The following is a 14,470-nucleotide window of genomic DNA, read 5'->3' on the forward strand; positions in this document are numbered from 1 at the left end:
TTTTGGACATCTGCCATCTACAAGGGAAGTGATTCGACGCCTCTACTCTGCTCTTGTGAGAGCCCGCCTGGAGTACTGCGTCCAGCTTTGGAGTCTTCAGCACAGGAGAGACACGGAGCTGTTGGAGCGGGGCCAGAGGAGGCTCCGGAGATGCTGGGAGGGCTGGAGCCCCTCTGCTGGGAGGACAGGCTGAGAGAGCTGGGGGGGTTCAGCCTGGAGAAGAGAAGGTTCCGCGGAGACCTTTCAGTATCTGAAGGGGGCCCTACAGGAAAGATAGGGAGCAACTCTTCATCAGGGACCGAAGCGATAGGATGAGGGGGAAGGGTTTTACACTGGAAGAGGGGAGATTGAGATGAGATATTGGGAAGAAATTCTTTGGTGTGAGGGGGGTGAGCCCCTGGCCCAGGCTGCCCAGAGAAGCTGTGGCTGCCCCATCCCTGGAGGGGTTCAAGGCCAGGTTGGATGGGGCTTGGAGCAACCTGGGCTGGTGGGAGGTGTCCCTGCCCAGGGCAGGGGGGTGGAACAAGATGATCTTTAAGGTCCCTTCCAACCCAAACCATTCTGTGATTCTACAAGCACAGCCCCTACACGTACCCAGTGGCTCGCTGAAGATTAAAAGGGTAACTGTGCTGTATCTGCTTGGGAGCAACTCTCTGCCACTGGAATAACCAGCAGAAATTTAAACATACAGACAGAAGTTTGGGAGTCACCGCACAGACTGGGGACCAGGGGGTGGCTCCTTCATCCCTGCTCTTGGGTGCTCTAAACAAAGACGACAAAACAGGGATAGGTCTGCATAGGATTTTATTAAAGTAGGTGTCAGCCACAACTTACAATATTTGAAAAAATATTCTTAACACCTTTTTTTTTTTCCTGAATATGTAATTTAACAGCTACAATGCTCAGATGTCACGAGAGAAGTCTCTGCCCAGAAGTCAAACTTCAAACTGATAGCAAAAGTTAGACATTTTGTACCACATCAAGTTGGTTTAATACAGAAAATAGTGTAACATAGTTACAAGAGAAGTTAATGGGGAAGATATGAAAAAAATAAAGTACACGCATCATTGGTCACAGGTTGCAAACCAGAGTTTCAAACAGGACTCAAACCATGTAGACATCTCTGATCACATTCCCTATCGTCACCTTGTTACCTCCAAACAGCTCTCTATTGCAATATAATTTCTTTCAGACTTTGAAAAACAAGTTTCCTAACTGAAGTCAGCAATTTTTGGCAGAACACAACAAAAAAAACCTCCCAACTTTGTTCAAAAAGAGGTCTGAATTTCACCTTCACTGCAGCACCTTCTCCAACCCTTTTGTGCAATGTCACAACCACGGACAGTGTGTCTCAGACGAAAAGAACATTCTTGCTCTTCACTCGTTAATGAACAAGGGTGAGGGGAGCAGATCCCATGACACTGAGTGAAGAAATGGAGTGAGACCCGTCAACAACTCTTTATTTTACACGTCTCATGGAAGAGAGGCAATGAGGAGTCCCCAGTGTCTGAATTAAGAGAGACTGGAATGGACAAGACACTTCAGCTCGTATTAAAGCCCTTGACCCGACGGCTCGGTGTAACAGTTTCCTAGGAGATGATCCAGGTTTTGGGAGGGCAGAGAACAAAACCTGAGCCAGTCTTTCCTTCGAGGGTACGAACGGAGGACCAACTTCGCTGGCCCATTGGGCCAAACATTACACTTGAACAATGTGACAGTTATAACAGCGGCCAAACTTTAAAAACCTGTCTTTGCAGAAACGTAAACAATATAAAAAAATATTTTAATAACAGGCCACAACCTTAGAGGTTTTTGAGCTTAAATACCTGGGAAAGGCATACTCTGCCAACAGATGAAACAGTAAGATACATACAAAACCAAGAGATACAAGTTTAACAAATGTTTAAAATAATTGGGTTTCACCACAGAATCTTCATTTGAAGGTTACTTTTGTGAGAAAACATTCCCTGCAGCAGGTAGACTCCTTCACAAAGTGACAGAAATCTGGTCATGTCAGTTACCCACTTACTGAGGAAACACCGCAGGGTTACAGAGACCCTAACAGACTCGCAGCTACCAAAGCGTCGTCACAGAAAACAGAGCAAACAAGCTGTAGGCAAAAAAAAAAATACTTGAACGTGTTTGCCTACGCATGCAACTGGAGTATACAAGACCAAAAAACAAAGAAAAAAGATGGAGAGCTTCATATAGGGAATTTCCAGTCATTTTGAAAATGAACGATATTTTTTCTTTGAAAAAAAATAAAATCAAAGTTCCCAGATGCTGTTTCTTAAGGCATGCTATAGCTATAGTAGCCGATGGCTCAGATTCACATCCACAGAAACTGATATTTTACCTAAAATGGCTTTCCTGTCTCGCCAGTTTGTCATTTCTCAAAGTCTCCTAAGTGGCTTTTGAGTAGACATATCTTCCTTGCATGCACCTAAGACTCCCTTGTTAATCCCAGAATCTCCTGTGCACGAAACTCAATAAGCAGAACAGCCCTTAACTGTAGCTAGAAGATGGTTTCAGCTTCTGGATCCCTCTCTAAAGGATAAAAGCATACGACAGTTACACATAAACAGCACCTACAAAAAACGCTTACAGTGCACATGGAAAACGTAGTGAACATGAACAGATTTCAAAGGCTGACTTGACTCTACCCTCAGGCTCCATCATCAGCCCACCTTTCAAACTTGCTCCAGGCAGTATACCCTCGCGCTAGAACGGCAAACAACTGGGATAACCAGAAGTAGCGCTAATGAACAATAAACCCATACCTGGGCACTGCCTTCTTGAAATCCACCCCCCATTCACATACACGGTAACAGCTCTTCGCGTTTCAGATCTACCTCCGAGGTTAAACTGAAGCACTTTGAAAGAACAAGCTTAGCTTGTAAACCCTGGGGTTTTTTAAAGCACAATGAGAATTCAAGTCCTATTCCTCTTCACATTTATAGGCATTATAAGAATAATGCTACTTTGTATGCCCTATGTATAGAAAAGTGTATGCTTATACAGCACTATATATATATATATAAATAGGAACTATCAACCAAAGTTTGATTTCAAACTAGAATTGCAACGACCCCTGCGATTTAGAAACAGGAAGTAGCTCTTCTGATCTCTCTTTGGTAAGCAAAGAGTAGAAAGGATCATATCTCACTACGATCTAACATCCTCCACCAGGAAAATGAAAAACCTACCATTAACTTTGCAGGATATGCCCAAAACACCAGGTCTGACAATATTGCCCCGTGTTGTTTGCCAAAGAAGAGGCAGGAATGATTGGAGAGTCATCAGCCAGGAGCAAGTGCTTCTTTTTGTTTGTTTTCTAGCTGCTTAAGTGTGAAAGTTCAAGAATTCTGTGTTTGTCAACAGTGCTGCGCTTGGAGACTGTACCAAATGATGTTGTTTATCTAATAGTACGTTCCAGCTACAGTATGTTTCTGCCCAGCTCTATCGCTACTTATGAAAATTAATAATTGACATGCTCTAAGACTCAGAAGATTATAAACTAATTTAGCCATTTCTTCCTGGTCCTCTGTGGAAATCTGGAAACATCTTACGAAGTATTTCAGTTAGCTTGAGCAATCCTGGAGTCAGACCCAAGGAAGCTGAACATCGTAGTCACCAACTCAGGGAGATCATAATCATGTTTCCAACCCCAATCTCTCCGGGCGTTCCCATCATCAAAGTTCATCGGCCAACTGTCGGCTGCAGTGAAAAGAAAGAAGAAACACGGAGCGTGAGGTTTAAGAATTAAGATGTATCATCATTGGCCATTTGAAGTCCTAAAGCTGAATTTAAGACTTGAACCGTACAGGAGCAATTTGCAAGTGCCTAAAAAGAAAAGAAACTCTGTTTTGCCCTCAACATTTTTTTCATACCAAAGAAGCTGATACTAACCTATGGCCTGCCTGACTTTATCCACGTTGTAGGTCACCTGGAGTTCAGGAACGTGCTTCTGCACCTCTTGGGCCAGCTCCTCAGGAGTGAAGCTCATGGCACTGATGTTGTACGTCCTCATGCTCAGTGCCTCCGCAGGGGCCTCCATAACCTCTAGAGTGGCTTTCAGACAGTCATCAATATACATCATAGGGAGACGAGTGTCTGGCTTTAGGTTGCACTGGAATTTGCCGGTCTTTATGGCATCGTGGAAAATCTGGACAGCATAATCTGCAGAAAGGAACAATGGACGTGTGTACTCATCCGCCTCAATCTGTTGTTCACCTGATGACAGTCAGCAATCCTCAGACCACCCCCAAAGTCTCCTGTCTAGAGTCTAGCAGCAGAACTGTGTATTATTTGTGTTGTACAGCAGGAGTGCAAGTCATTCTGAACTATCCCGATGCTATTCTAGCATTTGCACCTTGCAACAAGACAGCAGAGTTTAAAACACTTTTAAAGGAAATGGTCTCAATGAGTGCAATTGATCCGAAGTCCCTCAGATACTGTTTAAATGTAAAGGCTACAGTATTATGGCCTAGGCTGGAGTGGACAAAAAGTATTGGTGTAACACTGTTAAAACACCAGCTCTACACTGATGCTCTACACGGATTAAATTTCTACAAACACGTTAAAAAGGACTGTACTGGTTTTTTGCTGTTCTTCCCTGCAATCCTGAGAAATACATGCAAGTCACTCACCAGTTGTTCCCCCACCAGGCTGAGAGTCGGCGGATATAATTCCTGGATACCTCAGGCAGCGGAAGTCTAGGCCATACCGGTAATGGTAGTACTACGGAGGGAAGAGAGAAACTTAGCTTTATGCATCAGAAGCAGGCCACACAACTCACTGATTTTTCACAGGACAAATCTGCCACAGGACAAACCTCCATTCCGTAACCGTCCCCTGACAGGGATGAAAGAAAAGGAACTACTGAACAGTCTCCATATTCCCTGCCAGGTAGCTCAGCTCTCTGCTTGCTCTTTTCTAGTTTTCTTCCACATCAGTAGATATGGATTGGTGTCTAATGTATGGTCTAGATCTAGTGTTCAGAAACTGAAAATTCCTAAGTTTGTGAGACATTTCAGGTTAATACAGTCTTCAGACCTGCCTTCATAAATTGGACTTCATTCCAATTCAGACTGTCCTTCATAAATTTCAAGCATGAGCAAACCGTATGTAAAAATATCGGCTTTAACAATGTTATTTTTCTAATAGTTTTTCTAAAAAAACTACAAAGCCAAGACAGAAGTTGTGCATGCACAGACTCCCGCAGCGTTGACTTCAGAGTCTTTTTTTTTTTGGGCAGGGGGCCAAAGTCATCAGTGTCTAGCACGCTTTCGCAAGGCTTTGTACACTGTCATTTATGCAATGCCATTCATACTGGCAGATGAGGCAGAGAGGCCAAAGTCAAATGAACCAGGGAAAGAAATTATATCGAAAGTTAGATGTTTGCCAGCTTCCCATTCTTTGTACTTTTTCCAACAAAACTCAAAAAGATAACCTCGTAACCCGGTTGAGTAACCTGGTCTAATGGGAGGTGTCCCTGCCCATGGAAGGGGGGTTGGAACTAGATGATCTCTAAGGTCCCTTCCAACCATTCCATAGTATTTTTCCTGAAGTGCTGCCTCAGACAACTATTGAGTACTAAAGCCTGAAGGAAAGAAAGAATGGGGAGAACACCACAGCAGTGAGGAATCTTATGAAAGCAATGAAGTTCTCCCAGAACTTTCATGAAATAAATAAGTTAAAGAATTCTCACTTCTCCCATGAGCTCAGCGTGAACCTTGGAGACTCCGTAGATTGTCCTTGGTCTCTGAATGCAGAGATCAGGAGTTGGATCTCGAGGCGAGGTGGGTCCAAAGGCTCCAATAGTGCTTGGAACAAAGAGTCTCAAATTATGCTCAGCTGCAATATCCAGAACATTGTGTAAACCTGGAACAAACAACAGGATTTATCAGAACATACACTGCACTTTCTGAAGTCTCTGCAGGAGCCAGGAACTTGAAATCCTTGTCACATACCGGTAATATTTACAGCTCTGGCCAAAGGGACGTTTGCTTCTCCAACAGCACTGAGCAAAGCGCTGTAGTGGAAGAGCCAAGTTATCCGATTATTCACCACTATCTCACGTAAATTCTTGTAGTCCAAAATATCTGCGTAGATAAAAGGACCTAGAAGAAATGGAACCAGTAGGAAATTGAACGCCAGGAAGAATGGATGTAAAGAAAAGTTCTATATGAAACTCAAATTGCTGCCTCTTGATCACACCTCTATTCAGGATTTGACTGCGTAGCAGAACACACACCTAACAGGAGTGGTCAATAAATTAGTAAATAAGTAGGAAAAATGAAGGGAAACTGCTACCTCTTCCTCAACAACAGTCTGATGCAAGAACTCCTGTTTTATCCAGCCAACAGCATGGAAACAGGGAACATGAACAGCTAGTGTACACTACTGCAATATCTAAATACAACATTAAACAGTAATGATGAAGAAAAACTTATACAAGTCTCTAATAAAAATAAAAGAATCCAAAAAACCTACTCTACATCCATCTTACCATAAAAATTGCCTGAGCACAGAAAAACAAAAATTTAACTTCTAACTTATTCCCTCCAAAAGAATAATGGAGATTTTTTTTTTTTTTTTTTTTTAAAAAAACAGCAGGAGCACAAGAGCCAAGCTCATCTTGACTCAAGTAATTATTCTGGTCAACAAGGTGGCAAAGACAGTGAAAAATACAAAAAAAAAAAATATTTGGAAAAAGGAAATAACTGACAGAAGAAATCAATGTCTTGGCAAGATTTCAAAGCAGGAAGGCATTATCCAGAAGTTTCGAACAGCAACTTGTGCAGTTTAATCCACGTATCAATTAAACAATGGTAATCAGTCTATCAATATCAGAGGTAAAGTCAAGAATTTTTTTCCATATGCCCCCCCAGTCACTTACCGCTATAAAAAACATTATCTGCAGGCTTTCTAATGTCAGACAAGATCACATTGTTCTTTCCAAAGCGTTTCCTGTATAAAAATACCCACACAGTACAGTGAGTCCACAGTCTTCAAGATAATTCTTAAGTCGCTATGCTGCTATTTTGTTTAGCAGGAGCAATATTAGAACAACAATAATTTTCGCAATCAAATCAGTTGCTGCACTAAAAAACCCACCGGTCCCTTAAAAGTCAATGTAGCACCTTAGAAAATTATTAAACTACTTATAGTAACAGTGAAAGACTACATAAGGAGAGAGAAATCTTTTAGAAAATGAAAATACATTGAGATGACCGACCTTCCTACCCTCTTCTTGCTGAAACTTTTACCCAGAGATAATCTACTTCCCTGCATACAACAAAAAGCCACTGGTCTTGCTGTAACTGCAGATACTTTTATATCAAAGTAAATACAACTGAGTAATCTCTACCTTGTGCTTTTCTAATCAGCACAAGGCCATCATAGAGAGCAAGTCTGATGGCACTGGAGTACATTCCAGCCTTCCGTTATTGGGATGACTTTTCAACCTATCACAGAAATGGTACAAAACGGTCAAACTGCAATACGGTGTCGAATGCAGTGAGTCTGCTCATTTTTGGTCATAGTCCAAATCCTCTGCAACAAACACTGTCCGTGTGTAAATGATGCTCTGGAGCTGAGTAGGCGTGGATACAGACAATGATACAGACCAGGGAGAGCTCTCAAAGTATTTGACATTTCTTGAAAATATACCTTGAAAAAAATAAGGTAACTGTGTATGTTAATGTGTATGAGGGAACAGAAAGTAGCCAGAAGAAATTTATTTTCGATTTACACCTTTTGCTCCATCAGTTCATCTTTCACCAAATCATAAAAACTTAAGATCTGGTATCCTAACCTTTATTTTTGTTTGCCCTTTACTAAATATGGCACATTATTCCTGAAGCTACTTAACTGAAATTCTAAGAAAGATAAAAGTCAGCAGTTGCAAAGCCCAACAGCTGGGTAGTTAGCAAAGGACTATGTATTTTTTCAAGTGGATGTTTGCACTTTTTTCTCTTCTGTAATCCTTTGTCTCTCTATTGAGCACTCAATCCAGCCTTATTTGGCGAGACCAAAAAAGAGAAAAGGAAAACTGGACACCGTTGGAGGACTGAGATTCTGAATACTTCCATTTAACTGGACGCAACCTGAACTCAGAGGCTAGTCTCTTAGACAAAATTATGTTATTTTGGGAATTGTGACCAACGTACACACAGAAAGTACATCAGCAAACCTAAACCAAGCACTGGAGTAAAAAAAAAAAAAAAAAATAGAAAAAGACCAAGAGGCATAAAAAGAATCTGCAATTGTCACTAGGAGTCTTTCAAAAACAGCTTTCCTGAAAATTAGTGCTTCTAAAAGTTACAGCTAAAGCTTGAATACGTCACTAGCAGTCAGACAACGAATCATGACATACCTCAGAAGCTTCGCAAGTCCCACTCCAAGCTGACCAAGACCACCTAAAAGGCAACACATAAGCGGCAAAAATCAGAGGAAAAGTGATCTCAAAATACAGATTTCCGTTATATGTATCACACCAGGACCGAGTACTATTTTTTTCAGCGAGTCAGAGAGCTTCTATATTTTTCTCAAGGAAAACCCAACGAACTGGGTTTAGTAAATTTATGGAATAAAAATAGTAGGAAAGTTCACATGGGACTCTGATCTTATCACTACTAAGGGGAAAGTCATCACAATTCCAGAATATATTGAGTATTTTTGCTTCCAGTATTACGCTCAGCGGGGAGGGAGGAGGGGAGTGGGGGACTCGACTGAGAAGCCGGAGCAGGAATACAGTTACGACAGGAATGCTGACCTGTAATTAGCACCCGAGGATGATCAGACTCGGAAAAAGAAACCGAGTGAAAGCTAGCATCGGAGGCCACCTGGCGGGGTGAGACTCCAATACACCGAACAGGCACGATGGAAATCCCACATCCACAACCAGAGCTCTGTAGCAGCTGGCTGACAGCTCTGCTCACGTTTTTGACAATTGGCATCTTCCTCTTTCAAATATCCTGTGAGAACAAGAGAAAAAGATTAGTCATAAATGACTCAACCGCATTAAACAGTTTAAACACTCCCTTAGAAAACTCTGAAGAGTTTCAGAGAAGTGTGATGCAATCCAAGTCCTAGCTGATGTGCCAACTGAGTGCCACGTCTACTAGAAACAGCCCGTGAAGTAACATGAACGGAGGTAATGTATTCACCACAGTGAGCTCAATATCCACAGCCCCCGCACAGACTCCAGTATAACGAACAGTGAGAATCTAGTTCAAGTTTAAGCCTTTTTAAAACAGTCACTAGTAACCACGGTTTCAAGCGCAAAAGACAACAAATACAGAATTCAGCAAGTTCAGCTGCTATGACTTCACAGCGTCACCGCAGCTCCTTCTGAGTGAAAGTTTTGTAGGCTGCCATGAATAAGCAGCCCTTCTTAGTATTTCATCAGCAAGATACAGCTAAGCCAATAGAGGCAGCAGTAAATCTCTTTAGAGCGCTGCTTTGCTCAAACTTAATAAGCATGACGGACAGTACCCAGGAAGTGAACAAAGGAGAAGCAGTATTTACCCAGGACTCGTGAAAATCTCCCAACTACTTCACACACACAAAAAATACATGATTTGCTTATAATAACACATTGCAAAAATATCCCTAAGTTACCCCGAGCTACATGCAACTTTGATTTTCTTTCTCTCCAAATCTTTCACATTGGGGAAGGAAATGGAGAACTCTTAACTTGCAGTCATTTAAATTCTTCCTTATCCCCCTTCAAACAACTTTTAACTCTCTCTCCCAACGTGACAGAATGAGTAGGTTTAAAACACGTTTAAAACTGCTTGAGATTACTCTGTCAATTCCTTTCTCATATGTGTTCTTGTGGCACACATTATAAAAAGGAGACGCAGGAAGAAGGAAGGCCACAACAAGAAATTACATCAGCTAATTGCCACAGATGAATTCCAGCACTACCAATTCTTGCATGCGTAGAAAAGCAAACAAGTAATTAACGTGGGTGTTCTTTTCACCTACAGCAACACATAAGACTGAGAATTTTCTGATACTTCAGGGAGTCCTGCTATTTAAATACAGAAGACTTGCTAAACTACCTATCACCTGCTTAATATGATACCTCCCCCAAAAACGTGCATTATTAAAAAGCACATTTGCATATTTAAACTGCTCAAAGAGCCTTATTCTGAGATGCATCTCTCACTGCCCCCCCCCCTTAGACTTGTTTGCTCACTTGTTTATTGCCTTGAGAAGCACGGTCAATTAGTATCCTGATGAATTAGCCAAGCCTCTGCTGCACCTCACAGCCATAAACCCATTAGAGGGATCAGTCTCCCTGATTACAGGCTTCATCTATTAAAGCTGTATCTCTCCTGTCACAGCGCTAGAGCAAACAAGCTATTCCTTGAGCACTGAAAGGGAAGAAGCCCCATTTCCTGAGGACTCCCCCTCAGAGGTAACTAACTGCTATCTAAGAGGTTATGACATCTCTCTCCTATCTAGATTTTCTAGCGTTGATTAGTACAATCCAGCTTATATCGCTGATGGGCCACGAAGATGATAAAGGGACTGGAGCATCTCTCCTATGAGGAAAGGCTGAGAGAGCTGGGACTGTTCAGCCTGGAGAAAAGGCTCTGGGGGGGGGATATTATCAAAATATAAAAATACCTAAAGGGAGGGTGCAAAAAGGACAGAACAAGGCTCTGTTCAGTGGTGCCCAGGACCAGAGGCCATGGGCACACACTGAAACACAAGAGGTTCCCTCTGAACATCAGGAAACACTTTTTTTGCTGTGAGGGTCACCAAGCGCTGGCACAGGTTACCTAGGGAGACCGTGGAGTCTCCATCCTTGGAGATATTCAAAAGCCATCTGGACATGGTCCTGGGCAACTGTCTCTGGGCAGCCTGCTTGAGCAGGGGGGTTGGACCAGATGACTCAATCACAACCATTCTCTGATGCTCAGCCAAGGCACTAATGAGATTTCTCTCCCCTGCAAGCCCACCTTCACAAAACAGACACGTTCCTGCTATTTTTGAGACTCAGTCCCTGTCAAGCTTACTGGAAATGAGCCAAAAATAGTTAGGGGTGCAGGAGAAGGTGGCAGCGGGCTGACATATCCAGACTGTTCAATCTCTTAAGACACATTTCTCCCTAGGAAACTAACATAAGAGTGTTAAAGAGCAGCATTAGCCCTTTAAAGAGCCATGATAATCCCCTCTTGTTTCAGAATGGGATAATAAACAACACTTACAGCACTAAGAGAGTCTCACTGGTCTCTGTTGCAGAAAATTTCCCCTTAAAGAACCTGAAAAGGCATTTTGAGTTCTATAAACAAAGTACATACTAAAGTTAGTTGCTACTAAAAATGCCACGCTAGGATCAGATTGGTTTCCCACCTACCAGACTGGTTTCTCCAAAACGCACCTGGAGTGAAACCACAGAGCCATAAACTGGGAAATTACTTGCAAGTCTAGGCTGACTCAAAAGAACAGTAAACACACTTTATACCAGACACTGAAAACACCCTGGCTCCCCAAACAGTGCAGCTGCATGCAAAAATCCCACCTACAACATGCATTTATTTCTGTTTCAAACATGAAGGGGGTGGGGGGGGAAATGGTGTAACTAGCTATTAAATTCTAGAAGTTGCCAGCAAGTGCACGGATATATAAAGAAATTAATAGCACCCCTTCAAAACACTTCCCCAACCCAACCATGAGACACAGCTAGCCCCAACACAGTCATTAACTCACAAAAGCAACCTGGACAGTAAAGCTCATTTTGCTAGATCAAATATTCCCATTTTAAATAACTTCAAGGAGTTGCTAACAGCTCTCAACACAAGAAGTATTCATTTAAGTGGCATTAAAAAAAACCCTAATTTTTTTGATAGGTTTCTCTTTCTTACTGTCCCAAAGAGGAATGAATACTCCTGTTCTGTTAGGAACTGGAGAGAAAAGAGAATAAAATATATTTTCAACACCCCCCCCCCCCCCCCATATAAACTTCTGACGTGTTTCTCAGACACTGGTTTAACTCCTTGACCCAAACCGGTATTAGAAACTAGCTCTTTTGTTTTCTAGATCAAGTAAAATAAGGAAGTTTTATCCTGAAACATGGAAGTTGTTTCCCCCACCCCACTGATTTAAATTAACAACCCACGCTAATTTCAAGGATTAAGCAATACACACTCGCATTTCTCCTCTTCTGTACTCACCTGTCCCTCAGTCCCTCAGCTCGGTGACAGAGCAGAAGCAGGGTGGTGTGGCAATTTATAGGACACTGCCTCTTCTGAAAGCCAATCAAAACGTGACAGAAAGTAGGAGTTGTCCCACACCTTAAAAAAAAAAAAAAAAAAAAAAAAAAAAAAAGAGAGAGAGAGAGAAAGCAAGCACTTGAGAGCAGCAGCAGCCAGGGATATCACTTCGTTACCATTTGCTTGCTTTTGAAATGTCTGTAACTTTGTGATAGGCAGAGGACTCCGAAGGTATGCAAGCAGCTCCTTTTACTAACAGAACCACACAACCTAAGGGTCATCTCCAAAGGACAGGTTTTAAACTTAATTGGTTGCAGTGCAAAGGATTAGTGCAAAGCAAACACATGTCCAAATGTAAAGCAATAATCTCCCTCGGATAGCAGGAAATTTCTGAGTTTTGTAAGAAGATTAGAGCGCAGGGGGAGGGGGGGGGAAAAAGAGGTTCATAAAATGACATTTAGCAAATTAACTGCCAGCTGCTGTTGCAAGATTTCCAAAGCGTTATATAAGCAGCAAGCACCTGTTGCTCACATAAAAGACAAAACCACGTTTATAGAACCTAGTAGTTTCTTATGTATTGGTTATTAATAGAACATTGTGGTGATAAGAAAGATAAGAAACTCATGGGTTTGGTCTGGAAAATCCCACAGCAGTAAGCTTCAAAAAAAAAAAAAATGGGGAAAGAGGGAGGGGAAGAGATGTCAGAACCAAACCCTAAACGTCCCCCAGAATTTCTGGGGGCTGCACAGCTGCTAAGCTCCTCCACAGAGCTAACAAAAGTAGCCCAAAACTTGCTTCTTCCAAAGAAAGTTAAGATACTCCCTAGAGCACAGGATCTTGCAGATTCCCAACCACGAGTACTTTCAAAACAGCCAACAGCCTTAGGCACATGGTCCACCCCAAAGCACTAAACTCCAAGCCGTTTTTCTCAACTCACTTTTGTCTCCAAAAATACACAGTTTCTGCTTCAGACCCGAAGGGCTTAGGCATTGGAAAGCTCCTCTACTGTTTTCCAACTGTATCAAGAAGAGCTTGAGTGAAAAGATACTGCCTGCCCTGGGCATCCAGAAGATGAAGCACATGCCACCATGCCTATCCCATGGGAATGTTTTACTCCCTGGTGCCCACGTGCTGCCAACTGGATAATCCATTGGATCACCACATTTGGGAGCGTTCAAGCTGCAATAATTAGGGGGTACGCCCAGCTCAACCAACACTTCACGCAGCCCAGATAGCTGGAAAGACCAAAGCCAACCCTGTTGCGATTTCCTCTGGTTCGGAGAGTCCTGAGGTGGGGTAAGGGGACCCTGCATCCCTCCCTGCATCCCCTGCCCCATGGTGGATGTGCCAGGGCAGGGCAGAGGGGTGGCTGGGCTTGTGCTCTTCTCTCTGGCAGGCAGCTGTTGGCTCACCTCAGTTAAAATAACCTTGACATGCACGGACAACCTCCATGGCGCATTTTTCAGAGGTGACGCACGACGGCAGGACCATGCCGTAACCCCTCGCAAAGCCTGCCAAGAAACGACGTCAGCCTGAAACACAACCAAAAAAAAAAAAAAAAAAAAAAAAGAAATAGTCAGATTACAGTAGCTACTGACCAGCGGCATGCTCTTGGAGCTGGTAAGGAAAGATCTGCTTTACACCGGGCCCCGCCCTAGATGAAGCAAAGAGGATGGTGTGAGTTACGGGTGTGAAGAAAACCAGTGTAAGCCCATTCCAGGTCGCTGGTGAGACAGAAAAGGGCGAAGAAAAGGCCCCTCAAGAGGAAGAGGGCCAAGAAAGGACTTGAAAAGGGCTAGGAACAGGCCTGAAAAGGACCAAGAAAGGGCTTCAAGAGGAAAGGGGCCAAGAACGGGCTTCAAGAGAGCCAAGAACGGGCTTCAAGAGGGCCAAGAACGGGCTTCAAGAGGGCCAAGAACGGGCTTCAAGAGGGCCAAGAACGGGCTTCAAGAGGAAAAGGGCCAAGAAAGGGCCTGAAAAGGGCAAAGAAGGGGCCTGAAAAGGGCAAAGAAGGGGCCTGAAAAGGGCAAAGAAAGGGGCCTGAAAAGGGCAAAGAAAGGGGCCTGAAGAGGAAAAGGCTTTGCCGACCAAAGTGCCGCTCCCTCCCCGGCGCCACAGACGGAGGGTTGGGGCGGGGGACGGACGGACGGCTGCTTCACCTCGCCTCCCCGGCGCTGAGGGGCTGCAGGGCGGGAAGCGCCGCCCGCCTCCCCTCAGGCGAGCGGCCGTTAGGACGC

The 14,470-nt window shown here is 43.3% G+C and overlaps 1 protein-coding gene across 1 annotated transcript; it reads right to left on the reverse strand.

Annotated features, from left to right (window-relative positions):
• Positions 1-787: 787 nt before the first annotated feature.
• LOC141741430 (L-threonine 3-dehydrogenase, mitochondrial) lies at positions 788-13,624 on the reverse strand. The gene is made up of 10 exons (XM_074582098.1): positions 13,489-13,624; positions 12,195-12,314; positions 8,780-8,981; positions 8,381-8,423; positions 6,902-6,972; positions 5,973-6,122; positions 5,711-5,883; positions 4,650-4,740; positions 3,910-4,179; positions 788-3,717 (listed from the first exon to the last, which is right to left on the reverse strand). Exons 3-10 carry the CDS (start codon positions 8,961-8,963, stop codon positions 3,578-3,580), a joined length of 1,122 nt encoding a protein of 373 aa, XP_074438199.1. The 5' UTR covers positions 8,964-8,981; positions 12,195-12,314; positions 13,489-13,624; the 3' UTR covers positions 788-3,577.
• Positions 13,625-14,470: the final 846 nt, after the last annotated feature.

The sequence above is a fragment of the Larus michahellis genome, chromosome 3 (assembly GCF_964199755.1).
Source record: "Larus michahellis chromosome 3, bLarMic1.1, whole genome shotgun sequence".
In the NCBI taxonomy this organism is placed as follows: domain Eukaryota; kingdom Metazoa; phylum Chordata; class Aves; order Charadriiformes; family Laridae; genus Larus; species Larus michahellis.

Excerpts from the sequence above, each read along its gene's own strand:
- LOC141741430 (XM_074582098.1), bottom strand. The coding sequence starts at position 8,963 with ATGCCAATTGTCAAAAACGTGAGCAGAGCTGTCAGCCAGCTGCTACAG. Across the intron at positions 4,741-5,710 it reads ACGCTGAGCTCATGGGAGAA|TACTACCATTACCGGTATGG; the intron begins GTGAGAATTCTT and ends TTCCCTCCGTAG. Across the intron at positions 3,718-3,909 it reads TAAAGTCAGGCAGGCCATAG|CCGACAGTTGGCCGATGAAC; the intron begins GTTAGTATCAGC and ends TTTTCACTGCAG.